General features: G+C 50.1%; 2 protein-coding genes across 9 annotated transcripts in view; one reads left to right on the forward strand and one right to left on the reverse strand.

The window, feature by feature from the left end:
- ZMYM4 (zinc finger MYM-type containing 4) overlaps positions 1–14,439 on the forward strand; it is a 43,717-nt gene extending 29,278 nt beyond the window's left edge. For all 5 annotated transcript variants that reach the window (XM_054223339.1, XM_054223342.1, XM_054223340.1 and 2 more), the window contains 12 exons: positions 1,007–1,151; positions 2,149–2,264; positions 2,614–2,785; positions 3,850–3,903; positions 4,011–4,190; positions 4,710–4,804; positions 5,370–5,541; positions 7,252–7,403; positions 8,752–8,863; positions 10,200–10,448; positions 11,046–11,175; positions 12,615–14,439. In XM_054223339.1, coding sequence (XP_054079314.1) covers positions 1,007–1,151; positions 2,149–2,264; positions 2,614–2,785; positions 3,850–3,903; positions 4,011–4,190; positions 4,710–4,804; positions 5,370–5,541; positions 7,252–7,403; positions 8,752–8,863; positions 10,200–10,448; positions 11,046–11,175; positions 12,615–12,822 — 1,785 coding nt within the window. In that variant the 3' untranslated portion in view covers positions 12,823–14,439. The remainder of the gene's footprint in view (positions 1–1,006; positions 1,152–2,148; positions 2,265–2,613; positions 2,786–3,849; positions 3,904–4,010; positions 4,191–4,709; positions 4,805–5,369; positions 5,542–7,251; positions 7,404–8,751; positions 8,864–10,199; positions 10,449–11,045; positions 11,176–12,614) is intronic.
- Positions 14,440–20,384: 5,945 nt separating this feature from the next.
- Positions 20,385–23,399, reverse strand: LOC128918766 (interferon alpha-inducible protein 27-like protein 2A). Of its 4 annotated transcripts, none has more exons than XM_054223344.1 (5): positions 23,253–23,397; positions 22,878–22,946; positions 22,548–22,586; positions 20,818–20,979; positions 20,385–20,651 (listed from the first exon to the last, which is right to left on the reverse strand). In XM_054223344.1, the coding sequence occupies exons 2-5, from the start codon at positions 22,879–22,881 to the stop codon at positions 20,575–20,577; spliced, it is 282 nt and encodes a 93-aa protein (XP_054079319.1). In that variant the 5' UTR covers positions 22,882–22,946; positions 23,253–23,397; the 3' UTR covers positions 20,385–20,574. The 4 variants fall into 4 exon arrangements, with proteins under 4 accessions (XP_054079319.1, XP_054079318.1, XP_054079322.1 ...); XM_054223343.1 differs by having other exon boundaries at positions 23,223–23,347; XM_054223347.1 differs by lacking the exon at positions 22,548–22,586 and having other exon boundaries at positions 23,253–23,399.
- Positions 23,400–27,399: the final 4,000 nt, after the last annotated feature.

The following is a 27,399-nucleotide window of genomic DNA, read 5'->3' on the forward strand; positions in this document are numbered from 1 at the left end:
AGTCTTTCTGTGTCCACAGGCAGATTGATTAGATGTTTTAAGACAAAGCTTGTCAAATTGTAGCTCTTGAGGTGGCTGTAGTTCTCAAGCAGTTCCTGTGTGGCTTCTGTACTTGGGGCCACCTTTTGTGCCCAGAGGTGGGATGTGGTGTCCGAAGGACTAGCGTGGGAGGAAGGGGACCGGCATGGGCCGCTGGGGCTGACCTGACCCGGCTCCTGCAGCTCGGCTCTCCCTCCCCACCCCCTGGTAGTGTGGTGACGGAGCTGCAGGGAGCCATTGTCTCCTGTTCTCTGGGAATAACTCAGAGTTCTTATTCTTGAGCAATTTGAGGTATGTAGTACACATCTTGCAGCTGTCTTAAAATACGAAGATTTTATTACATAGCTCTTAGGTTCTGGAAGACTGACAGCCTTGCTTTTAGCTGAAGTGTCATTTATGGATTAGAGTATGAATTTTCCCTGGTGTTTGAATGCATGACTGAAAATACAGTTAGCAGGACATGACCTCAGTACAAGCGCAGTCAGTCTGTGTGTAATCAGGAAGTGATACTGATAACTGCCAGCGTTTGTGTTTATTTTGACCTCAGTTTCTTTTCAGTAGTTTCACATCACTTTACTACGGTTTTTGGTTATCTGTATCAGCCAAAATTTTAGTCATCAAAAGTATCTTAAGATAAGTCCTCATTAGATCCCTGCCATCAGTGAGATTCCAAGGTCAAAAGTTTATAGAGGATGTTTGACTACAGAAACCAAACATACTTGCAGATTTGCTCGCTGCACTGTTAACAGAAAAATACTCTATTGCTTGATTAAAATAAATTGAGGTGAAGACCAGAAGGTGCCAAATACATTTGCAAGCTGTTTTTGCGATCGTTTTTAAATTATCATTTTTATCAGCAAGGAGCATTTTAAATTGTTCAACCTCGCATAGTAGAGAACAAATACTAATTTTATGATGTCCTTCAAACCAATACCGACTCTGCCCTCGTTTGTGTTTTTCCAAACAGGCTAGTACTCAGACAGATGCCCTAAAGCTGCCACCATCGCAACCACCCAGGCTTCTAAAAAACAAAGCATTATTGTGCAAGCCAATCACACAGACTAAGGCCACCTCCTGCAAACCTCACACACAAAACAAAGAATGCCAGACAGGTACGTATCTAATCTCCTACCCATTTTGTGTAAGTCTGTATTGCAGGTGAGAGAGTAATGCATGATTTATGTAACAGAGAATGTTTTTAGCATATTTTAAAACCTTAAATAGTTTTCAGATTGTCTTACGGTGTTTTCTAAGTAGCAGTTTGCCTTACAGATGTAAAACATTTGCCATTCTTTGAAATCCTTAAAGCTTCGTGTGTGACGAATCTTGAGATTTGCTTTAATTCATCCTTAGCATTCTGCAGTCGTCTTAACTGTGGAAAATGAAGTGCAGTAGTTAAGTGACATGCAAAAGGCTACAGAGTGAGCTTGTTTTCCTCAGGCAGGAATTTTTGAATTCCCAGCTCTGACAGCACAAGCCACAAGAGCGGACTCACTTTAGTAAAGTTCATGATTTCTCAAAGATTGTTTCAACTTTCACTTTCCTTTAATTATTAGATGCAGATACCTCTGAAAATTAAGTCCCTATTGCTAGGATAATTTCATACATATTTGCTCTGAGCTCCCCCTCTGGGCAGGAGGAAACAGAAACGTCTTCAAAGGCTGTTACGTAGTCCAGTCTGTCATTGAGGAGTGGCTTTTTCATCATTGTTACTATAGAAGCAGAGTATCTAGTGTTAATCTAAACCTCTTAATGAGGACGACAAAGTTAAGTGGGAAGACTGTAGTTAGTTTTTTAATGGTACCTTCTTATGGTCTTGTAGTTACTTGTGAGATAATTGCTGTAACACAACGTTACCTGGATGTATTCAATACTGATTTCCACTCTTCCTTCCAGCATTCGTGTATAAGGTCATAGTGCTGTTTATTTCCAAACTGTAGTATTAATACTTGTTACAGCAGCGCTGAAGTGAAAGGTGACTGTGAACCAAGACGCGGCACTGTGCACACTGAGTTACAAGCGGAAGTCCAAACAATTACCATGGATGCTCTGGAGTGTACTAGACAGTCATATGGTTAAACAATTTTTGGTTTGTTCTATTTTTGATAGAAGAAGAAGTTCAACCCCAGATCATTGTGGTACCCGTTCCTGTACCGGTGTTTGTGCCAGTGCCCCTTCATCTCTACACTCAGTACACACCAGTTCCACTTGGGATGCCAGTACCTGTAAGTTATGCTTCAGTTTTCACTAGAGAACTGGTTTGCAGTCTTGGTGCTGAACAGGACACAGAGCAGTGTCACTGGGGTTTGTGACTAGTCGTTCAAGTGGCATTTGCAGTCCTTGAAGCCATTTTTTTCTTTATCACATCATGTTGGGTTAAACATCCTCACACAAAACTACCCATTTGTGGGGTTGTTGCAGAAATGAAACCAATTGTCCAGTCTGGAGTTATTTTAAAATTAAATTCAGTAGTCCTAAAATAAATGTAAGATTAAATGAGAGGAATCTCCTTTGTGTATTTGCTGTTTCCCTTCACCCCCAAACATACTCTAATATTTTCCATGTGTTCCATAGGTCCCAGTTCCCATGCTGTTCCCAACTACCCTGGATAGTGCTGATAAGATCATTGAAACTATTCAGGATATCAAGGAAAAAATTCCCACAAATCCATTTGAAGCTGATCTCCTTCAGATGGCAGAAATGATTGCAGAAGATGAGGAGAAAGAAAAAACACACTCTCATGGTGGTATGTGATGTTTTTAAAAAGGAAACGAAATGCAATGAGATGGGGGCCCTCTCGTCATGGGAAACAGGTAGAGAAATAGATGTAGGGTCGATAGTGGCCGCTCCCCAGTCGGCATGCCAAGTTAAATGGTCCTGTTGATTTACCAACTTTTATTTTCCACAATAAAAGTACTCGTGCAGGTGAAGTGCCAACCCAGACAGGACTATAATGCTTATGTCATGTCTCAGCAACTTTGATGACTTATTCTTTTAAAATGAGGCGGCCTTCTGGGAATTCAGCTGAACTGTGTATCTGGAGATAGTTTTGTCTCAGTGTACAATATTCTATTCATTGTTTTGAAAACATGTTTTCTTTTGAGATTAATTTACTCTTCCTCCATAGTTCCCGTCTCGGGTGCTGGTTATCCCTGCACCTTTCTGAAGCTTTTCTCATTTCACAGAGCTTTAGCAGTCAATATTCAGTAGAGCTACGCTTAGCATAGAACCCACGTTAGATACCGAGCACTGACAGTGGTTTAAATGTCTTTGGCGTTCCCTTTCCCTGATCCTAGGTGCTGATTTGACTTTTGTTGACAGTAACAGATTGCTAGAGGTGGTAATCTCCAGATCAGTACATCGTGCATTAGCAGAAAGAGTCAAAATCAAGAAGACAGAGCAGCTGTTTTACAAGAATATTTTCCTATCAGGCTTTTTATGGTGAATTCTTGGAGAGTGACGGAGGTTAGAAAGTGTTGGACAGTGGTCATCCCGTGTAATAAAAGTGGAACAAGCTGAAAAGAAATCAACAAAGTATCTTACTTGTCTACAGATGACTCAAATAACAAATGCAGAGGGATGGAAACGTTTGGAAAAGCAGACATGGGTTAGTCTGCATTTCTGTTTCTCCCGTAACAGCATGACCAAGGTAGAACGCTATTAGGAGAACTCTAGTGGAGGAAAAGAGGCATTGTGTGTGTGTGTTAGTATTATGACTTAATACATAGTTTTTTGGTGTTCAAAGTATTTTGTATTAGTTATGTAAGCTGCCGGTCATTTGTAGATACAGATTTCCTTCTTTTTCCTAAGGATCTCAAACATCTGAGCATGAGCTCTTCCTGGACCCCAAGATATTTGAGAAAGGTCAGTTGGATTTTTTTTTTTGTTAAATCTGTATCTTCTCTTGCAAACTCCTCGTTTCGTCTGCCCTTTGCTATAGCATGTGGTATATCTGATCACTCTCATTACAGACCAAGGTAGCACATACAGTGGAGATCTGGAATCCGAAGCGGTGTCCACTCCGCACAGCTGGGAGGATGAGTTAAATCACTACGCCTTACGATCAAATGCCCTGCCGGAGCCAGAGCCGGAACTGAAGCAGTTCTCCAAAGGTGATGTGGAACAGGACCTGGAGGCAGATTTTCCGTCAGGTCTGTATAACGTGAAGAAAAATGCATTGCTGTATAAAAACACGCACAACTTTCTGCGTAAGCATTGTACCAGCAGTCTGCTTGTGAAGGGTGTGTGTTTTCGTTTCGTAAGACTGGGTATTTAAAGCTGCAGCAATATATCAGCTCTACTAATTAATAAATTACTATTTTAAAAATATTATTGCTGTCTTTAAAGGCAGCATTCTGCAGAACCCCCGACAGGAGTCGCAGGTAACCTTACTTGACTCCTTTGGACTACCGCTTTTGTGTCCCCGGTGCACCAGAATATATGTTTGCCTGAAAAAGTACAGCCACTGTCTGGGGGGGCTTTTTTCCTCTTCTGAGAGTTTACTTCCTTTATACAGAAGGGACTTATATCGCCTAACGATTCAAAGGTAAAGCATTATTTGAATATACGGGTGTGATTGCCAACTGTAAGGTATTCCGTAGTATCTGACACTTCTACCTGGGCTGTTAAATCATATAATTAAGCTCTTAATGGTGTTGATTTGACTTCAGACTCATTTGACCCTCTCAGTAAAGGACTGGGTTTGCATTCACGTTCACGAGCAAGAAGGAGACATAGAGATGGCTTCCCGCAGCCAAAGAGACGGGTAAGAAAGTACTTCTGGAACACGTTCTGTTCATTTGAAGCAATAACATTATGTGCATGCTTATTCTCAGAAGTAAAAAATACTGCTTTAGGGTGAAAATGACAATTCCATTTAATTACACTGTATATTTGTTCCTGTTCTGCTACACGAGATAAGATTTTCTTCCCTTACCCTCTGCAACTAGGTGGAATAAATGCTCTTCTTAGTGCAGAACATTTTTTAAATGTGTATTGCTTCAAAAAACTCCAAAAGAGATGTCTTTTAAGCAGTGTCATAATCTACGGGAAAGAACCAATTTTTTCTTGTGTAGCTAGAGAGGAATATATTTCTGTGCGTATTTATCACAGTGAGAATTACTGTATTTTATTGCGCCTTTTCCGTAAAATGTGGTTCATATTTGTCCACATATTAAAAATACTTATATATTCATTCAGATTCTGTCGTGAGAGCAGGATTTTGTTATCATGTCAGCATAACGGCCTGTTTATGTGAAATCAAGTTATGCCTCCATAGACAAAGAGCTTATTAAATGTGTATTTGTTTTGGTTTGGTTGTTTGCCTGTAGGGACGGAAGAAGTCAGTAGTTTCTGTAGAGCCCCGGAATCTGATGCAGGGCTCCTACCCGGGATGCTCCGTTTCTGGGATGACCCTGAAGTACATGTACGGGGTAAACGCCTGGAAAAACTGGGTCCAATGGAAAAACGCACAGGAGGAACAAGGGGACCTGAAGTTTTCCGGTACATTTGTCTCTCTCAGTGGAAACAGACATACTTACTTAAAGAGCACTCGGCAGGATATGCTCAAATAAAAATTAGGATTGAATACTACTGAGTTTTAAAATATCCATGAGTGGAGAAAAGATTTTATGGAATACTCTCTTACGTCTTTTCATGCATTTAAAAATCATAGCTATTGCATTCTTAATTGATCTGCTACCTATTAAAACAAACTATAAAAAAAAAACGGATTTCTTTTCAACATTAGAAATGTCAGTTTTTTAACCTCCACATTGTGTTCATTTGCATGTGGTAATTCTTGGTTTGTAGAAGAGATGCTGTATGCAGCTGCAGTTTTACTGAGCCGTAGTTCTAAGTTGACACCACTAACTTGGCCCCATCTTTTTCATCTGTAGCTGACGCCTTCACAAAGTATTTGTTTGTCAGCATAACTGTTTGCTGTAAAAAAACAACGTGTGCTACAAAGTTAAAATCTTAACACTTTATTTCTAGGCTTCACAGCTGGAAAGAAACTTTCCAAAAGTCTACTCATTCTCTGCTGCAACCTGTCGGAAATTAACTTTAAAAGATGTCAATTGTTCCTTATGTCTCACTAGGGTGACAGATAATACTGACAATATAAACGTTGCTTTTGTTTGTTTTTCTAGTTAGGGATTATTTATTTTTTTTTTTTTTTACAAAAGCACAGCAGTCCTGGGATTTGGCAATGTCTAATTCCCCTTTTCCCTGGTCTCACATTTGGCTTACATGCTTGTACTGAGAGTTTTGTGGGCAAATTTTCAGAGTCAAGGAGAGAATTTGAGTTAGGAATATAACTGAGCTCTTTGGGGATGGTGGGGAAGAGAGCAAACCATGTTAAATACTTCTGCAATGTAAAGAACTAAGCGTGGCAGGGCTTGTGTAAGATCCCAAAGGGAAAAATTCTAGTTAGAACGAGATCTACTTTTGCCTCTCTTATCTGGAATTTGTCACGTCATTACATGAGAACAGCTGGGTTTTGTTTCCCAGAAGAAGAGTAATCCCAGGAGGTACTGTGTTTTCTCCTCGTGGCTAAGGAAGCAGGTACTGCAGTCAGTTCCAGGAGACCGTGTCCGCCCCTGCCCCTCCCAGCAAGGTTCCCAGCTTGTCCCAGGCAGGCACTTCTGTAAGGTGCGGAGCAAGCGAGCCTGGAAATTGCATTGAAGATTCTTTGATCGATTGATTCTCTGCTGGCTCTGCTCCCCTTTCTGAATCCCACACGTGGCCCTTTAAACTCATTTTCCCTGTCAGGAGTCGAATATGCAGCACTCAGCTCGTCTCCAGAACTATTATGAAATGCTCAAGATCTGTCTTTTGATTCCCTGAGTCCAGCTATAGAGGGGAAGCCTGTTTATCAGCCCTACCCGGCCAGCCTCGAGCACACGCAGCCTTTGCCAGGCCACATCTTTGGGTTCTGCAAAATCCCTAACATTTAAATGGCTCAGTTTCCGTACCTGCAGCCTGATTGCTCAGTTACTGCCTGGATGTGCTGATGGTTTGGGTTTTATTGGCTAAACCCTCATTTAATTGTTAGAAAACAGATAGGAAATAGGTCACAAGTCTACTCACACAGGGTACTTCATGTATGAGATAGAAGATTTAACAGTTCTGCCCATGTGAAATAATAAGGAATGTGTGAAGATTTAATCTGCTGAATTAAATTAATTTTTCTAATAATTTTCTTCGCCACAGTTCGTCCTGTGAAACTCAAGGAGGACATTCTCTCATGCACTTTTGCTGAGCTGAGTTTTGGCTTGTGCCAGTTTATTCAAGAGGTGCGGAGACCAAATGGAGAAAAATATGATCCTGACAGCATTTTATACTTGTGCCTTGGAATTCAGCAGGTAACTCAGGGAACTGGGGTGTTACTGAGAAACTCACTCTGGTTATTTGTGCCTTATATCCATAGTCCCATGTAGCTGCTTGGGTTTTGTAGAGGGGGCAAGAATGCATCTTTTTGGTGTTTTATTCTTAGTCTGTCTTAATCCCATATTTGACTAATTTGTCTGGACCTTTTGATGGTTAGAGTGAATGAGCTGCTTCTGTTGGGAAGAGCGTGGCCTGGAGGGCAAGGTGTTTCTGCCTAGACAAATCTTGGTACCTTTTTTATTCTTTTCACGCATCGGAGAGATTTGCAGAAACACGAGTCTCCTCAGAAATGCTTTGTGATGGAATGTTTTGGATCTAAAATAGTTGCACAATGCTCTTCTAATATACAAGTTTACATGGAAAAGGTTCCCCAACAAGGACTGAGCCCCTTTGGTGGTAGACAGGTACCTGTTGTGTTGGCAACACTCACTGGAAAAATAAAATGGGAATAATAGCATTGTAATTGGTGAATGCTGAGAGTAATGTAATGAGTCCTTGCTATCTGCCTGTATACAGCAGTTTGAAACAGTTGCAGAACAGTTGTAGAATAATATTAAGTTCTGTTGAAAACTCAGTGTCTCAGTTCAGTATATTTCTTTTAATGACTTATTTTTTAGAGTAGACTATTTGTTCCTTTCCTTAAACAGTCAGTGGAGATAAAGAAACAAAAGCTACTGCTAATGTAAAACCTATCATTTGACTAGGCATGGAATTATAGTAATTATTTTTTTTCCTGGCTATGCTTTAAAAAAAAAAAGTAAGAGTTGAAATTCTAAGTGCCATTGATGAGGTCTAGGAGTATCAACCTTTTTGTGTGTTTCAGTTTTGACTAACTTATTGATACACACTCCTGGCTTGTAGAAAACTCTTTTTTTAATTGCTGCTTGCCAGGAATTTAAGAGACTTCCACATTGATGCTGTATGTCGAGCTATTTCAGCAGCCTAGTGCTGGGCCTGTATTGATTGGCAGGAGGTGTAAGCATGTGAAGTTCTTCTCAATAGAAGGGTATTCAATAACTCCCCTGGTTTATATAGGCAGACTTTTTTCAAGAATATTTGACACTTAGAGGATGATGATTTTTCAGAAAATGGCTCTAGAGCTCAGAATATTAAAAATAATTCTTGCCTAGATCTCTCATTTCATACTGGGCAGGTCCCAGTCCCTGCAGAAAATTTGGTTTGGTATCTTACTGAAGAGTTCAACAAAGTGTTTTGGACCGTAAGACACTGGGACATCAGAAAGGAAAAGAATCTGATGGCCTGTATCTTCTCTGCAATGTTCTATAATCACAAACTGTATGTCTTCCTTTTTTTCTCTTGTAGTACCTGTTTGAGAATGGTAGAATAGATAACATTTTTACCGAGCCCTATTCCAGGTTTATGATTGAACTTACAAAACTTTTGAAAATCTGGGAACCTACAATTCTTCCAAATGGTAGGACAATTTTTTGTTTTGTGTAGCTGCATGACAAAGCCGTATTATAAATTAATATTTTCTCAATGCCATGAAGAAGAATGTGATCTGAGGCATTCACATTAGTCTTCTTTCTCCACCATGTAATTGTTTGTGGTAGACTAGCATCATCGGTTTTATGTCTGTCTCTACTAGTTACAGATTAAATATACCTTTGCCTTTGATTGATCTCTCAACCCTGTTGAAAGAAAGGTTTCCCGTTCTGTAGTCAACGTGGTAGTTCTTCTGTTCCATCAAGTTTTAGCTAATCTTTTTTGAATACAGGTAGCCAGAACTGTATATAGTATTGGAGGTGAGTTACTGCAAATACCATGTACGGTTGCACTGGTATTTTCCCTCTTGGTACTGGAAATACTCCTTCTGATAAATCCAAGGATCACATTAGCAAATCATTGGAATCTTGTCTGACTCCTCAACTCCAAGTTCTTCTCACCTCAGTCACTTCCAATTTGAGAGATCCTAAATTCTGCAGATATTTTTAATTGGTCTTCAAGTATGATCGTGCTGTTTGTAAAGCTGGACACCAGCCGTATTACTACGTAAGATCTTTATCAGAGTATCGGCGAGAAACTTGAATGATGTTGGCAACTCCATACGTGCATCCACGACTGGCTTTTCGTTTAGAAAATTAATTTCTTACTTAAGACAGAAATAATCCAATTACTTGTGGGCTGCTGCATACCGTGATCTTTTTTTCACAACAAATCTCTTACAAGCCACATATCTCCTTTTCCTAATTGACTTTGATTATCACAGTGGGCTATTTGTGTATGTGATGGTACATTTTAAACTCATGCTCCATGTCTTAGGAATTACACATTTTGCAGTTGGCTGACTGTGGTTCAATACAGTCAAATTAGAAATTCGCGAGATTCTGCTGGTGTCTGCGATCTGCCTCTATATCCTTCTCTCCATTCTCCAGGTATTGGAAGATCATGCTGTTCCACAGCGTGGTTCTCCATGCTCCCTCTGTGTTCGCGCACCCCGTGTTCTTGGTTTTATCGGAATTACAATTGCTTAGGATAGGTCTGAATTAAATCTGATATGCAGTTCATTAATACAGAAGGTTAGTTGAAAGAGGACTTACATGCATCTCTGGCAAAATCTGCCTACTTAGTTTTACTCTTATCTGCCTTCCCACCCTGCTCATGAACGATGCTTCCATTGCTTTTGGAACAGTCTGAAAATCTGCTAGATTAGACAGCCTGTAAAAGCTGCTCATTTGTAACTGAATATGGGGACAGCCCTAAAATTGCATAAATAACCCTCTTCTTTTTTCTTTGTCCATTGTCTCTAGGTTATATGTTCTCGAGAATCGAAGAGGAACACTTGTGGGAATGTAAACAGCTGGGTGCATATTCCCCTATTGTTTTATTGAACACACTGCTATTCTTCAACACCAAATACTTCCAACTAAAGAATGTCAGTGAGCACCTGAAACTATCCTTTGCCCATGTTATGAGACGCACCCGAACTCTGAAGTATAATACTAAGATGACATATTTACGTTTTTTCCCACCCTTTCAAAAACAAGAGGTAGAATCAGGTGAGTGAATGCTTTCCAGTCAGCTGAATTTTGGCAGTCATATTTGTGTTGTCTGCTCCTTGTTTTAAAAAGGACTGGGGAGAAAAACAGGTTATGTGGTAAGCAGAGCTATGAATAGTTTGACTTCTGCTGTTATCCTGTTCGTTTTCAACATGTTTGCATTTTGCATATGATTGGGGGTTACCCTCTGTACCTCAGACGCAAAGAAATAGAGATTTCTGTTCGCAGCTATTTTTTGGTGTTTGGAAAAGGGAAGTCTTTGATCCTATTGGCTTCTTCAGTTAATAGTTCCAGCGTGTTACGTGAATTCTACTTTATTAAGAAAAAATATATCCTCCGTATTTTTCTGCTAGATACTAGTTCTTGCTGACTTTATGGAGGAGGAATGGGCTGGGGACAGCCTGTAGCATATGCAGTCTTTTGCCCATCCAGCAGATCAAACCAGTTGACTTGGCACGAGGCAGATAATCGGTTCCAGTAGTGTGTTTCTGTGTGCTGCACAGTCCCATCAGACTGGTGCTGGGCTCAGTGACATGGGCTTCTTCTTGAAAGCACCGTTTTCACTGAACTTCTCTGATGCTTTTTTTGTGTATCCAGATAAATTATCTGTAGGCAAAAGGAAACGCAGCGAAGATGAGGAGATCACAACAGCAGTGGAAATGGCTGAAAATACAGATAACCCCCTGCGATGTCCAGTCCGACTTTATGAATTTTACTTATCAAAATGGTAAGTGACAGAACTTGATTTTTGATCTGTATGTGGACTACAACAGGCATTTGGGCAAGGATCCCACTCGGACCTTTGTGCCTGTGCTGTGTGTGGGCTCCTCTCTCCAATTCCCAGTCCCCCAGTGGGAGGGGAACCACGCTGACAGGACTTCCAGCATCAGCGATGCTGCCAGACTCAGGTGGTATTTGTTACTGACACTGAGTTACAGAGAGAGAGTATTCTTTAAGTGCCTGCTTACACATCTACAGGGTGTAAATGTAAACGGGGGGCGTTACAGCAGTGACCATGGCATTCTCATCTCCTTTAATTCCCATACGAGACCCTTCTTTTGAGAAGCTTCTAACTGACACCCTGACATCATGTTCCTTGTGAAAGAGGGTAGGAAAAGTGTGAATTAGGTAAAACTGCTGAGAGCTTTTGCCTGCTGAAATGTTAGATAAACTTTTATTTAGGAGTTAGAAATGAGACTATGTAGCAAGCACATAGATATAAATAATTTTTTCTCCCATTTCTATATAAACTTTAGTTAGATCGTTGAGCAGGTAGAATATGATGTTCTTCTCTTTTCAAAGGAAATACACGTGCAAAGTGAAACAGCATCTCATTAGTGTCAGCTGAAACTCCAGTAAATCACCCTCCAAATGCACCTACTGAGCTTACTACAAATAGTCCCATTACTTAGGCGAAGGTGTGCCCAGCATCTGTCCTGACTCTGTCTTCCTCTTCTTACCTTCCTTGTCTTCACTTGCATGTCCTTAGAAGCTTTTAGCTGTCCTTGGGCTGGGAAAACATCTTCATGCTCCTCATCATATATCAGAGCTGAGCCCCTGCGGCGGTGCAAGCAGCAGTAAAAATTCACTTTGCTGTTTTAACGTGAATACTCCCAAGCCAGGCAGGAGAGGTCTTTGCTGTAGAGGATTTTGTGTCTTCCTACCAGAGCCTGAAAGCTGCCTCAGGGTCAGACGGTCAGTCTCTTTCCATGGGCTTACCATTCCGCACTGTGAGCGGGCAGGCTAGGGTTTAGTTTTGCTAGCTTTTGAACATTCCCCATGCCAAAGGACACAGCAATTCTGGAATACCAGAGACAGTTTAATTCAGAGATTGAATGTGAAGCGCGTCTATCAATCGTATCAAGATGCTAGTACCATTAATTGGATGATGCTGTGATTGAAGAACCACATCTGTAAAGAAGTGACTCATTTGCTTTGTTTCTTTATAAGCAACTAATGCTAAGTGAGCTGGAAAGAACTTAACCATTCCCTAAGTTGAAGGGGGCAAACAAATCACTGGCAAAAAGACTTGAATTACAGTTTAAATTACCGTGATCTTGTCTCAGTGTAACTTCCCTCTTCTTTGCTGTTTTTCCTTAACGTTTTTGTGAGTCGGACTATTAGTGCTGCCTTCCAATAATGTGCTCTTCCTCTTTGTGTTGGCAGTTCCGAAAGTGTGAAGCAGAGGAGTGATGTATTTTACCTTCAGCCTGAGCGCTCCTGTGTACCCAATAGCCCCATGTGGTATTCCACATTGCCAATAGACCCAGGAACCTTGGACATCATGTTAACGCGTATTCTTATGGTGAGGGAGGTACACGAAGAACTTGCCAAAGTCAAATCAGAGGACTCTGATATCGAGTTATCAGACTAACTGAAGTGGGGTATTTTCCTTTGAATACACATCAGAAGCACCAAACTGTGAATACGTCCAGCCTTTGGAAAATGTGTATCAAATAAGCCAAGATAATGTCACCTACAGGCATATTTTGAACCACAGTGGATGTACAAACTGGAACTGGAAGGAAGCGAGCTGTGTAAGCTTCAAGAAACAATGTCCTGTGGCACCGATAAATCCTCTGAACAAATTCAAGACGAACTAACCCGTTTGAGTGGTGCATAAATCCTTCATCTGTTTAGGATTTTAAAAAGTTGTGAGATATTTTTTAAGGAAAATGGTTATGTAAAATCTACCATAACACTGTTGGGCACGGAGAGCTAGACTGTGGCTCAGGTGACTCCTCAGCCTGATGGCTGGCAGTCCTTGCTGCCAAAGAACACGTGGAGATCCTAGAGCTCTTCACGAGGACAGGAGAAAATAGTGGTGGTATTTAGACAGTCACCTTCCGTTATAACTACACGTACACATACGCTTTTCTAATTTTTTTGAAACTGGGATCAAATGTTAGGAAGGCAGAAGCCGGCATGTCTGCCAGGGAAACTATCTAAACGGGCAACCGTCTGGCTGCTCGTAAATGGTCACACGGTGCCAGAATCTAGCTCTCGCTCCGGGATGATACCAACTCTCGCTCTGTTGGGTCTCCGAGGTGGAAGAGGTGCTGTAGGTCGAACTTCAGAGCGATCATGTTACGCGACAAACGTTTCTGGGGTATGTACAGGAGAGTGACTGTCCTGGGGTCTGTGCAGAAAATCCCCTCCCTAGCCCAGTAGCTCTGCAGTCTGTCGATATAACCTAGCAAATACTGTGGTGCGCGGAAATTTTTTTTCCCCTTACGGCAGCTTTCCTTTCTCCTCTTTCCCCACTCCTATGTTTTGGGTTATTTTATAAAGGCAAATCTGGAGGGCCTTGTCATTTCAAATGAAAGGTAACGTGCACTCTTTCTCTTTCCACCTTTGCAACGCGTGCAGTGTTGTACAAAGGATGCAGTATTACTTTTGACAATGGAACTGTGGTAGAAAATTACCATGTGTGTTTTTTTTCCCATCCCACCCAAAGAGATTTAGTCATAGTGTTGGAAATCGAAAGAGACTTTTTTAAGGCTTGGCTGTTACTGTGTCTTTTTGAAGAGAAAAGCTCCCACGTTGTGTTTAGAGGACGGGACATTATCAGATACTGTCTCTATCTCCGTTTTCTCAAGCTATAGATGTGTGTTTCTGATGACCAGTGGCCACAAAATCATTGGAAACCCAAACTATTTTTAAAAAAGAGAATTGTATGGTTTTTATCTAGCTCTGGTCAGTTCTCCATCTTCTGTAACAGGGGTCTGATATTTGATCTTGTCACTAAAATTTCAAGAGATGAAAATTGACAGCCTTGAATTATATTTCCCTTTTTTTTGTTTTGTTTGTTTTTGTTTTTTAATTATTTTTTTAGCAGTAACAAAAGTAATTTAACAAAAATAAAATCAGAAAGTAGTCTATTGACGTTGTGTACTCGGTAGTCCTGTCCCTGCCTGTAACAGATTTCACTGATGTATTTTTTAATACAGAAAACTATGTGAAAAGTAAACCTGCCCCTGATTCTGTCTGATCGAAGCCCATCTGTGTCTGTCATTTCTGATCAAAGATGCTGCTTTCTCCGTGCCCTGGCCCAGCGCTCCCGGGGGAGATCTTTCGGCTGTAACATGTACCCTGCCACCAACCGCCCCGGCGCCCGGCAGCTCAGGGACGCTCCTGGAGGCTGATTTCTCGTTCTGTGAACGCTGACCTGGCCCTCCCCATAGTTATATTAAATAGTCAGCCAGCAGGTGTGGTATTTTGGATTGAGGTGGTTGATAGAACACTTCGGGGTAAATAAAATCATTCTGGAAAGATTAGTCTTTAGGTCTGTGGGGGATAAAAGAAGTCTGAGCTCTCTCTGTTGCATGCAGGTGTGCCCGGAACCTCCATGGCAGTAGGAGAGGGGAAGGATCCAGGAATTTCTGTATTTCCTGGGCATCCCCTGCGAGAGTGCCGCATCCTTGGCTGCCTTTGCCCGCTCCCTCCTGCCCTGCAGCCCCCAGGGAATAAGCAAAGCAGCAGTTGGGACAAGCTGGCGGGAGGGCAGGCACCCCGCGGGGTGGGGATTGTCTGAAAAATTATAAACCACATCTGAGTTTTCCCTTAATAGACATTAACAGAAATATTCCCATAAAGTAGTATGTTTGTATCTCACAAGCAACGTACTCATTTCTTCTTTCTCTGAAGACCATCACTCTTTCTTGTCTGAACGCTCTGACATGCGTTAATTTTTTCCAGGTCCCTGGAACGAAAGATATTTGCCCTTCCTGTTCTCTCAGCAGGGAAAGTTAAATCGCTTGACGCTGGCCTGGCTGACGGCAGAGTTGTTAAACGTTGTGCAAATTCCTTTTACTTAGTAGCTCGGGGGTGAGAAAGGGCTCAGCGCAGTTTGATGATGGAATGGACAGAAGTAGTTTCAGTTTCTCGGGTCAGACGCCTTCTGCTTGGAGGCCCTTTGGGAGCCGTCTGCGTGTTTTGGGAGGTACCTGGGCGATCTTTGCCCCTCGAGCGATTTCTAGTCAGCCCAGCTGGAGTTCACACTGACTTAGAAGCTGGATTACCTTGAAGCGTTAAAATAGATTTATAGCTTATGTACACAGGACGAAAGTTCTGAACGCTTAGACAAAGTTGGCTGTAACGAACATACCCGAATCATTTGCTAACAATGTTTATTACTTTGAAATACTCTTTTAAGGAGAAAAATCATGCTGTAGTCTCAGTGTGGACAGAGAAACTGTTAACAAAGATGAGCGTGAGAAAGAAAACCAGGAGATGCTGCTTCCTGCTGGCAGGGTTTCTGTGGCCGTGGTGTCCTGCTGCCGCCTGCCGCAGCAGACGCGGGCGGTGTGAGTCCCCTCCCTTCTCGGGGTGGTGGCGGGGCTGCGTCGTGTTGCTCCTTACCGGCTGCGTTCACAGTGCTGGCTGCTAACGCCAGGCTCTGGATTTTGCAGAGGTGTTCGGTTAAAATGCTTCTGGAGCCTGGCTGTTGCCTCCAGGTTCTCAGTGACAACCTGCCGCTCTCTCCTGGCTTCGCCGGAGTAAAGAAGGAAACCGGGGGCACGCTGGATGCCACAGAATTAGGTGCAAAAAGAAGTTAAAGTGTCTTACGAGTTATTCTACCAACTACTGATCTAAAAGAGACCCCCTGGGTTTCTCTGGCAGGAGTCTCCAGACGAGTGATGGCTCCTCAGAGACTTGAAAGGAAAGGGCAGAAGGTCCCTTGCCGGGCGTTTTCCCGGGGGTGCTCCCGCCGAGGCACGGCTCCAGAGGAGGCGTTAGTGCCAGGGTCACGGGAGTGACTCTGAACGCGCAGTAAAGCCCTTGGGTTTTGGTGACAATCTCCGTAACTCTTCTCAGTCCCTTGAGCAGTAGTTTCACTGTTGCCTTAAACCAACCCAACAGAACAAATGCTCACGTATAAAATCCTTGCAATGCCCGTCTCAAACCACCGGCACTGCGCTCGCTGTCTAGGCTGGAGTTTTGCTCCCGTCGGCGCAACAAGTTCCCCCTTTTTGTCTTTCACGTGTCATCCATTTTAAACGTGCGTAAGAGAGCAGAGGCAAAATTAATGTTTGCTGTCTTCTATTAAATAGCTGCTCATCTGAGCACGTCCCCTGGAGCATCGCCAGCCTTACCGGATTTAAAGAAATAACGAGTTTTGAGGAGTTGAGCTACTGAGCGGTGCTTGTTCCTTTCTTTTGCAAAGGAAACCATCCAGTTTTGAGGATGGTGTTTCGTAACCGAGTACGGGCACCAAAAAAATGTGTAAAAATCGTGGACTGTTGCTGGGGAGAAAGTCTAGATGGAGTTTTGGGAGCAGTGAAGCCGGATGGGCATGTGCTGTGCTGCAGGCCAGAGACCCGGTTTTGCCTCGCCGAGGGGGGTGTGCGTGGAGCAGGCGGCAGCCACCACTTCCCATCTCCTCCTCCTCAGAGGGTGAAATGGCAAGGCCGGTCCCTGCGTGACCACCTCCTCTCAGCTCACTGTGGTCGCCGGCCGGAGAGCAGTCTGTCTGCCCAGCGGGACGGCTGCAGATGAGTGGGGCGGGCAGGGCGAGCTCTGCTTTTCTTCCCTGGGAGGAAACGGTTGGCTTGAAAACAGGGGTTGAGTGGTTTTGCGCAATATCGTTGTGTTTTTTAAGGAGTTGACTCCAGCCCTTCTTTTAGAAGGTGGATTTTTTGAACTAAGAGGAGAAATGACTCCTTTAGTCTGACCGCCGGCATGAACAGATCCCCTCCACCATCACCCTGTGGCTCCCCTGTCAAGCCCATAGCACTTGGCTGAGCTCTAGGATCTTACATTTTTATCTTCAGGTTCCTCCCCCTGCCATTTCCAAGAAGCATTAGATAACTTTTGCGTTGTGTTTTATGAGGAAACTCTTGTGGACGTGCCAGAAAGAGCGAGTGATAGCAGAGCGAGTGGTGGCAGAGGAGCCGGAGGGTGTGGGAAGGGTCTGGGGGTGGGACGCTCTTACCGGGGGTGGGACGCTCTTATCACGTCTGGGCTGCCTTGGCCAAGTGGGCGATTGTACTGAGCGAGAGAATAACATGGATATTTAAGTGGCTAGGTTTCATCATTTTATATTCAAAGCATCTCAGTTGGATGCTGTTAAGACAAACTAGTGGCTGTGAGCGTGGGTCATAGATGGGGCCAACTTGGAGAGAACCTGAATTTAGGAGCGTTTCAGTTCCCGCGTGCCAGCTCGTCTGCTGTTTCGTGGCAAACTGCTAAACCTGCAACAGCTATTTTGTTTTTCAGCTGTCATCAATAGATGCTGCTGCCATGGAGGTCGTTAGGGCTCATTCGATGGCACCAGTGCTAGCGCTGGTCCAGGGAGTGCTGCGAGGTTGTAGAATGGTTTTAAGAGCCGTAAAGGCTTGAAGGAACTTGGGCATCTTGGATTCTTCTAGCCTTAAATTTAAATTTCTCTTGGACATAACACTAAGCTATTGGTTGGACATTCACTGAGCTATTGGTTTTTCACCAGAGATACAGTTTTTGTTAAAGAAACAAAACCCGACCAATCTTAGATTGTCACCTGCTTGGAGGGGAAGAGGGAATTTATTACAGAGGGAATTAAACAGTTAAGGTAAACAAAGCATCAAACACCAAAGAGCACAACTTTAATACAAACCCGGTTCAGCTGCCCGGAGTTCAGACTCACGGATGCCGCTGCAGCAGCCGCGTTAGCGACAGCTGGCTGAATTCTGGGCTTAATTGTTGGCTATTAGATATCCAAACGAACAGCAGAGCTGGGGTCTCAGATCTACGAGCCCTGGAGCGCGTTGAACCTATTTATAACACAAAAAGCCAGAACAATTTGGAAAGGTCTTTGGAAAGGTCTTTTTGACCAGCTGGGAGCCCGGCTTCTTCCTTTAAGAGCAGGGTGTGGGCAAAACTCTTGACTTTCTCCCCATTTTAAGCCACCGACGGGTGCTGCAGCCCAGGACCCAGCGTACACGCCGCGTCGCTGCTGCTGTGGAGACGGGGCCCCAGGTTTCGTCCCTTGCCAATCTGTACCTCGGTTGTACCCAGCTGTAAATTGGCCAGCCTTCTCCTACCTCGTCTGGGCATTACCAATCAATCAGGCTAAATTCTGCAGGACGCTTTGCAGCCCCGTGATGAAAGGTGCTATATAACTGCAAAGTGTCACTTCAAAAGATTTAAATAGGCCACCAGTGCATCATAACCTATATTAAAAAGACTTTTTCTTATATGAGAATTTATAGAGTTCAATGTATGGTATTAATAAGTGAATTACTGAGACCCCAAAAATAGTTTTTTGTTTGAATCGTATCTGTATTCTGGAAAAGTGATTAAAAAACTTTAACCTTAATAAAAGAGTACATCCTCATTTCCTGTATGATGCTGGAATCTAAGTTTAAAAGCAGAATCTTGCAGATTTTAAGGGCTGGGGGGGAAGGGTCTGGTTGTTTTTAAGCCAGTATTTAAATAGCAGCTTAATATCTTACCCCAGCAAGGCTTGGGCTTCCCCATGTGGCTGTAGCGCAGCCCAAAACCGCAGACCGAGTTTTGCTCCTCTCTGAAGCCTCTGGGAGCAGCAGCAATGAGATCCATCACCAGTGAGTCGTTGGGGCATCTCCCCCACATGGAATGCAGTGGAACCGGTGGCTGCTGGAGCTGTGCCCGATGTGGGACCCCCCCCCATGTGGGACCCAGCATCGCCTTCGCTCCGGTGCCCTGAAGGGCCAGAATCGCCCAAGAGCCACAAGTGACACGGAAACGCCATCGTTACCCAGAGTTTGATGTGGCTCCCAGTAAGGGCAGGGAACGTCTCCTGGCTTCCCAAGTGAGGTCCCCGAGGCTCCTCGGCGTTAGGAGCCACCAGAGCTTTACTCAGGGCAGGGTTTAAGGCCCCGATCATGCAGCTGCTTTACACTTATTTTGAACTGCGCTGGTGCGGCTGGAGCCAGGCGGGTGCCCGTGCAGCCAGCGGAGCCCGGCCAAGCGGAGACGGGCCTTGGGGATGAAAGAGGGTGTGAGAAAACACATACGGATCCCAAGCAAAAAAATTACACGACTGCCAATTAAATATTCCCAGCAGCCTGAAGAATGAGGCGTCCTGGTGTGGCCACGGTCACCAAGAGGCAGCATAGGGGTGTCCGGGGTGCAAGGGAGAGCATTTGTTCTAATGAAGGCTTAATATATCATTATTATTGTTGTTGTTGTTATTATTACAGAGCTGGCACTTTCCTACCATCGTTTGAGGGGAGCTGGGTTTCCAGAGGGATAGCTGGGGTTCACTGCAGGAGACAGGGAAAAATTGGAAATGGGATTAAGAATGATGGCGCGTGAACTGCAGCAGCGGCAGGGAAATACTGTGTCCGCTTGTTGCCCAAGGCTGTTGCTTCATGCGTTTACTTTCGGTAATTGATTACAGAGAGTACAGTGACTGAAACCCAGCTGATCGCCAGGGAGAGCCAGTGCCGGGGTGGGGGTGGGGGACGATGACGACGGGGGGGACGACACACAACGGGAAACAACACGTGTTGTTTCTGGAGGTTGACCACCCCTTCAACCCCCGCCCCTACCCCCTCCCGCTAAGGGCCAAAGCTTCTCGCAGCCGCGCAGTGACTTCCATTCCCTGTACACTTCACCAACATGAGGAAGGAACGTCCCTCCGCCAAACCAGGACCGACGTGACCAAGTATGACCAGACACCAGGTTCGATTTGGGTATAAATGAAGCCCCGCAGAGGGCAAATTGGGTCTGTCCCCTCTGAGCAGCAGGGATACAGTTTGGGGACGCTCCCCGTGCATCGGGACGCTGCCCACAGTAACTCCAGACAGGTTGAGAGCCCTGGCCTTACTCGGTGAGCAACTGCACATTTTGGATCCTCGTTTCCAGAACTCAGGAATTCTTACGTCCTCTACGTAGTATTAGTTCCATTTTACATGCTGAACCTGTGGTTTATTAATTATGTTGGAGTCTTAAAGAATTTTGGTTAGCATCAAGTTCTTTGCTTAGAATAAAGTTTATTTTGAGTTTATCACCTCCCTGATTTAATTTTCTTGTAAGCCTCCGCAACAGCATGGGAGAGATGCAGGGGGTCCCAGTGGGGGTCCGGGGGGGGTGTCCCAGCAGTGGTCTGGTGTTGCGCGGTCACAGCAGACATCAGCGAGGGGCCTGGTGCGGTCACAGCTCGTCAGAACCGAGCAGCCACGGTGGCAGCCCCGATGGCCGTCAGGGCAGCCTTCGCAGCTGTGGGGACTCCTGCTGCCCCTGAGGAAGAGGAGGAGGAATCAGCCCGAGCCCCCCAGCCCCAGCATGGGGCCCCCACTGCCCCCCGTTGCCTGGGGGAGCTCCCCCAAGTGGAATGGCTCGAAGCTGGCCCGGCTGACAGCAAAGCTGTAAAACATTGTGCGAACTCCTTTTACTCCCCACTCACCGATGGACTGCAGCACGGCCACAGTGCTGCCAGCAGCCACTCCTCCGCCGTTGGCTATGGCAGCTGCCGACATCATCTTGGCAGCCACCGACCCAGCGGTGATGCCGGCTGCTGTAAACCCCAGCGCACCGATGGCCATCGGGACACCGACGGCTGCCAATCCTGCAGGCAGGAGACCGCGGTGTTAGGGGGGGTCTCTGCGACCCACATCTCCCCTGCCACCAACGCGCCCAGGAAGGACAGTTTTGGGCCTACTGCATTCAGTTTTGGGCCCCTCGCTACAAGAGGGACATTGAGGTGTTGGAGTGTGTCCAGAGAAGGGCGACAAAGCTGGTGAGGGGTCTGGAGGACAAACCTTATGAAGAACGACTGAGGGAGCTGGGGTTGTTTAGCCTGGAGAAGAGGAGGCTGAGGGGAGACCTTATCACCCTCTACAACTACCTGAAAGGAGGTTGTAGAGAGATGGGGGCTGACCTCTTCTCCCTGGCGACAAGTGATAGGACGAGGGGAAACGGGTTCAAGTTACGTCAGGGGAGGTTTAGATTGGATATTAGGAAACATTTCTTCACTGAAAGGGTTATTAAACATTGGAATAGGCTGCCCAGGGAGGTGGTGGATTCACCATCCCTGGAGGTGTTTAAAAAAAGGGTAGATGGGGCACTTAGGGACATGGTTTAGAAGTGGCTTTTGTCAGGGTAGGTTAAAGGTTGGACTCGATGATCTTAAAGGTCCCTTCCAACCTCAGCGATTCTATGATTCTATGACAGAGGTGTCAGAGTGGGGAGCGAGGGCTGTGGGGTGAGGAGATGGGGACACCCTAGTCTTGGAGAGGGAGAGGGAGAGGCGAGGCGAGGCGAGGCGAGGCGAGGCGAGGAGAGGAGAGGAGAGGCGAGGCGAGGAGAGGAGAGGAGAGGAGAGGCGAGGCGAGGCGAGGCGAGGAGAGGAGAGGAGAGGAGGCGTGCGGGGCTGTAGCAGCGGCTGCGGACACATCTTCAGGCTCAGGCCAGCGCTGCCCCCTCCCGCGCCGCAGCACCCCAAGCCTCCCCGGCACTGGCAGCCCCCAGCCCGGCCGGGTCCCCGCTGCCAGCCCTGCGATGGCACCGGGCAGGGACCCGAGCGCTGCCGATCGCAGCGTCGCAGAACGGTTCGGGTTGGAAGGGACCTTAAAAGCTCATCTAGTTCCAAGCCCCTGCCCGGGGCAGGGACACCTCCCACCAGACCAGGCTGCTCCGCTGGACCCTCCCCCGTCCCGCCCCGGGGCCGGCCCCGCTCGGCGCATCACGACGTGGGGCGGGGGGGGAGGATGCGGAGACTGCGTCGAGGGGTCTTTATTTGGGGGTCAGATACAGCGGGGGGGCACGGGAGAGATGCAAAGGCTCCGGGTGTGTGGTGTGTGTGTGTGGGGGGGGTGTGTGCGTGTCCCCAGGCTGCAAAACCCGCGTCACTCCTCAGCCACACGCGTCCCCCAGCCCCGAAACGGGGGGGCCGTGGAGGCAGAGCTCCAGCCCGGCCGGGACAGCCCGGACAGAGCGAGTGGTGCAGGTCCCGGGGCCAAACTTCCCTAGTGGGGGCTTCAAGGGGGTGCTGCACGCTGGGGGCAGCGCTTGGGCAGGGGGCGGCACCCCCCGACAGGGCCCTGGGTGGGCAGAGCTGCGGCGTGACGCCCCGCCAAAGTGATTTACTCCCGCACGGCACCGCCCCCCCCCACCCCGCGCCCCCCAGGGCCTTACCGAGCCCTGCGGTCGCCCCCATGACAATGCCGAGAAAACCTGTAACGAAGGAGAGATGGCGGGCGGTCAGTCGGCAGGGCTGTCAGCGGGGGGGGCTCCTCCACCCCCTGCCCGCACCCCCGGCTCCCTCCTGCCCGCCGGAGCCGCGTCTGCCCCTTCCCGGGAGCATCGCGGCGCCTCCCCCCGCCCGGGCGGCGCCTCCCCGAGGTGTGGGGGAGGGAGACCCGGCCGGCCCGAGCCCCTCAGGCCCCACTCAGCCCCCGCTCGAAAGCGGAGGGAGGTTCGGTGCGTGCCCAGGGGCCGGTGCCCCGCGTCCCCCGCGCCGCTTACCCATGGTGGGCTGTCCTGGGCGGGCAGCGCTGGAGCGGGAGGTGTGCGGGGTGCGCTCCGAGCCTGGTCCTGCGGGGAACAAGTGCAAGAGTTTCCTCCCAGGGTGGTGGGGGCGGCGAGCGGGGCCGGCCACAGCTCCCACAGCCACCGCCCCCGTCCCCCAGGAGCCCCCGTCACCCCCCCCCCCAAAAGCAGAGACACCACCCCACCACCCCCCCACCACCAGACCCCGCGTTTCTTCCCAGCCCGGGGCTCCCCGGCCGCTCCGCCAGCCCAGCGGGGTGAGCAGCCCCCCACCTTTGTAACACCCCGCCCCCGGGAAAAGGGGCGTCCCCAAACACCCACCGTGGGGCCCCGGCACCCTGTGCCACCAACCTCTCCGGCCGCCGCCGCCGAGCGCTCTGAGCTGCGTCGGTGCCCGGTGCTGGCGACACGGCCCTCGGGTGACGTCACGGCCGCGAATTCCTGAGAAACGGCTCCGCGCAGTTTCGTTTTCCCAAAGCCTGGGGCGGAACCGCCCTCCACCTTTGGCCGGGCAGCGGGGCCGCGGCTCCCCCGCCCCCGGGGCTCCGACCCGGGGAACACCCTGCCCCCGACCCCCTCGCGGGGACGGGGGGTGCCGGGGCTGCGGTGGGCACGACGCGCCGGGCGCGGGAGGCTCCCCACGCCTGTGCCGTGGTCTCTGCGGCTTTATGGGGCATTGCCCGAGGGTTCAGGACCGCTGAAGCTCCGCGGTTTACGAGGAGGCCAACGGGCAGCGCGGGTGGCCTGGGCAGCGCAGAGATGTCCCCCGCCCGACGGCGGAGGTGCAGCCCCTCCGGCTGCCTCCCCTCCCTCGAGCAGCCTCAAAAAACGGCCTAAATCCCATTTTGCAAACCCCCTTTCCCAGCTCCCTGCGCCCACTCCTGACGCAGAGCCCTCCTGGGGCAGGACGCAGCCAGCCCACCCGGCGGCAGCCCCTCGGGCTGGGGCGGCGGGGGCGCAGCAGGTGCCGTAGCGAATGCGCCGCTGCAGCTGGTTGAAGGGGACCAAATCCAGTTGCAAGTTGATCTGGTTCCTTTTTACCAGCCCCAGGGACGCACCGTCTCTCCGGAGGCGCCGCCTGGGCTGGTGCTGGTGGGGAAGGGTCCCGGCGCTGGGGTCCCAGCCCAAAAATACATACTTCTTAACATTCCATAACGCCGGCCGACTCCATATGGGCATATGAAGAAGTATGTAGGGTTGGGAGGGAGAGGTGGGCAGCATGGGGCTGGGCATGCGGGGCCACACACCGCTCCCGGCGGCGCTGGGACCCTGGCAGGAGCCAGCGGCCGCAGTGAAGCCCGAGGCTGGGCAGGGGCTGTGGGGAGCATCTCTCGCCCACCCCCGGATCCAGCCTCTGCCTGCGCCCGGCCCCAAGTGCATCCTCAGCTGTGGCACTGCCCGTACGGTGCCAGAGTGCCCGCGACCGTGCCAGAGCAAGGGGACCCCTGCATTCGGAGAGCGAGACAGCGCCGCGGCCGACGCGTGTGCCTGGGACACAGACCCTCTGCACCGGCCGTGGGGTGCTCAGGCTGTGGATGCGCCCGCCGCCCAGTATTTTGGCCGGTGGCTGCCCTTCGCGGGTGGTGGGATGCCCCAGGACACGGTGAGGCTCAGCAGTTTGGGCCATGGGGCACCGTGGGGGGCTGCACCTCTGAGGAGACGGAGCCGGGGCCAAGTGCTGTGTCCCGTGAGCCAACACAAGCGGTGGAAGTGGGTGCCTGCAATTGGGGCCGCATCTGCAGGGGGACCCCCCCATCGACCCAGCATGCAACCTCCCGGCACCCCGCACTGCGCCAGCGCCCTGCAGCACCCCAGCACCCTCACCCCGCACTTCCCCGTCCCCCTCCCCACCGCAGCCCGAGTGCCAGAGCAGCAGCCGCAGCTCGGTGCAGCCGTGGCCAGTGCTGGGGGGGACCCACCTCCCCCCACCCTGCCTGGCTCCTTTGCAAGGCCAGGAGAAGGACCTGGGGGGGGGGGGGGGGGGTGGTGTGGTCTGGGCCCCCACCCCAGCTCTGGGCAGGGGAGGCTGGAGATGCCTTTGCCCACGGGAGGGGGGGTTCAGCCGAGATCTCAGGGGCTGCAGACCGTGAGGGGGATGCACGGGGGGACTCCCCATCCCCGGCACGGTGTGGCCAGGGCAGGGTGACCGAGGGGTGAATGTCACCACAGCCCAGCCCTGCCTTGACCCCAGTGACCTTCCTAACCCTAAATTCGCAGGTGAAGCAGTGTGATGGCGGGTGCAGGGAGCCATCCTGGTGGTCCCAGCCCTGCCCCCTCCCAGGACTAGGGGTGCGTGGGGGGCCCGGAGACAGGCAGGAGGGACACGGGGCTGGCGAGGCCTGGCATGGCCGTGACTCAGCGCCAGGAGCCGTGGCCACAGGCGCTGCAGCTCTCTCCAAGGAGCCGGTGGGTGCCAAGTACACGCTCACTGCACTGGGCCCGCTCACAGAACCCACAGGCAGCCGAGACACTGCTTGGTGGCCCCCAGAGACACCAGCAACAACCACGGGGCTCAGGGCTGCTGCCAGCACAGCCATGGCCTCCCCAGGATGTTCCACCAGCACCCCAGGGCCTCTGCCATGGCTGGTCCCCAGGGACTCAGTGCTGGGGACCCCAGAGACCTGGCTCCCAGGACCCAAGTCCCCATCCCAGCAGCAGCGGTGGGGCAGAGCACGTCCAGCCGGAGCAGCACCCCTGTTCCCCCCTCAAAAAGCCGACTGAGCAGGTGTCCTGAGGACAGAGGCTGCAGAGATGCACCCGCTTAACCCTTTGGGCTCCCCCGGCCCCGCAGCGCAGCGGGATGCTGCCGCAGAGCTTTGCTGTAGGGGGGCAGGGAATCCCAGGGGCTGTTGGGGCACAGCAGGAGCCCAAAGCCAGCGGCCGCACCCACCCCAAACGCTGGGAGCCAGGGAGCAGGGTCAGGGCTCTCGCACCCCCCCTCCAGCCACCTCGGCTGACCTTGGGCAGCCTCCCAGGACTGCGGCGATGGAGGTACACCCAGCCTGGGGGGGCCACACAACCCCATCCCACGGCATGGTCCCCGCAGCCCTCGGCCGGGCTCTCTCCATGACCTTGGGGAGCTGCACCCAGCTCCACGGGATGCTCGCCGCATCCGGGCCACCTCGCCTCGCCTGATCCCAGCCCAGGCCACCCCTGCACGCTCCCAACGCCCTTCCCTGCCCCTGCCCTGCCCCACAGCCCATCTCTGCCCCACAGCCCTCCCTGTGCCCAAATGGTCCGGTCACCAGTGCAAGCTCCTCCGCAGTCCTGGAGGTGCCCCCAGCCCCGCAGGCGGCGCCGAGCCCTCCCCAGCCCCAGCACTGCCCTTGACGGCTGCAGATGTGTCCCCACGCTGAAGCGTCCCCAAGCAGAAGCCCTCCGGGAGCTCTGTCCTGGGGCAGCCCCGCTCCCACAGCTCCTCCGTGCCCCCACACCAGCCAGAAGCCCCCAAACTAGGCAGAGCCTGAGTCCCCCACCTGCCCCTAGAGCAGCTCCCTGCCCCGGGCAGGGCGACTTGTCGGCACCGGGGGCAAACGGCCTTGCAGGGGGGAGGCAGAGGAGCCGGGGGGGGCTGCCGGGTCGGCCGTGGTGGCACCCACACGCTTGCACGGCACCCAACAGCCCCAGCCTGTCTATAAAAGGAAGCATCTTTTTTCCCCGCTCCCCCCGGCGCCGCGTGCCCGGCCGCGCTCTGCAGTCGCTGCCTCGCAGGGGCCTTTCCAAGTTTTACTATTCAGCGCTGCCCCCCCCTCCTCCAACATCTCCCCCCGGCTCATCCATCCCCAGCAAAACCACTGCAGCAGCCACTCCAGCCGCTGAGCGCCTTAATAAAACACTAAGAAGCTCAGGAATGAGGAGGGAGGTGGGTGCGAGGGGAGCGCTGGCCGGGGGGTGCCTGGGGGAGCACCTCAGCCCCCCTCGCCTGCAGGCATTGCCCATTTCGGGGCTGCGGGTGCGTGGCCCGTGGAGCCCTGGTGCACCCAGCCATGGTGGCCAGCGCTTCCCCCCGTGCGTGTCCAAAATACAATGCCGAGGTGCCCAGGAGTTGGGTTTCCCTTCCCGCCCCGTCCCACCGGTGTGGGGAGTCCCCACTTTGCAAGGCCGAGGGCACCCGTCTCCCTGGGGAGGGGGCAACCAGACCCGCTGCAGGGGTGCACCCACAGGCCCATTGCGCTGCCCACCGACCCAAGCACCCCCCACCCACCCCCCTGCAGCTGGCACCTGCTGGGGGTGCCCCTTTGCCCCCCCACAACCCCACGGAGAGTTTGCTGCTGCCCCCGCTCCTCTGCCCTGCCTGGCCTGAGCAGTGGGGGGCCACCATGACCCCCAGCCCCGGGGCTGCCCCCTCCCTGCCCACGCCAGGAGCCGAGCGCGGGGCTGCGAGCGGCGGCAGCAGCATCCCAGCACCGGCCGGGCTCGCTGAAGGTTAAACGCCGGCGGCAGGGAAAGCCCCGCTGCCTCCTGCAGACCCCGCACCTCCCGCAGACCCCGCACGGTC

This window comes from Rissa tridactyla, chromosome 18 (genome assembly GCF_028500815.1).
Source record: "Rissa tridactyla isolate bRisTri1 chromosome 18, bRisTri1.patW.cur.20221130, whole genome shotgun sequence".
Classification (NCBI taxonomy): Eukaryota; Metazoa; Chordata; class Aves; order Charadriiformes; family Laridae; genus Rissa; species Rissa tridactyla.

Coding starts and splice junctions, on each gene's coding strand:
- LOC128918766 (XM_054223344.1), bottom strand. Junction 20,980..22,547: donor GGGGGCGACCGCAGGGCTCG/GTAAGGCCCTGG, acceptor TCCTGCCTGCAG/GATTGGCAGCCGTCGGTGTC. Junction 20,652..20,817: donor GGCCGTGCTGCAGTCCATCG/GTGAGTGGGGAG, acceptor CCTCTTCCTCAG/GGGCAGCAGGAGTCCCCACA.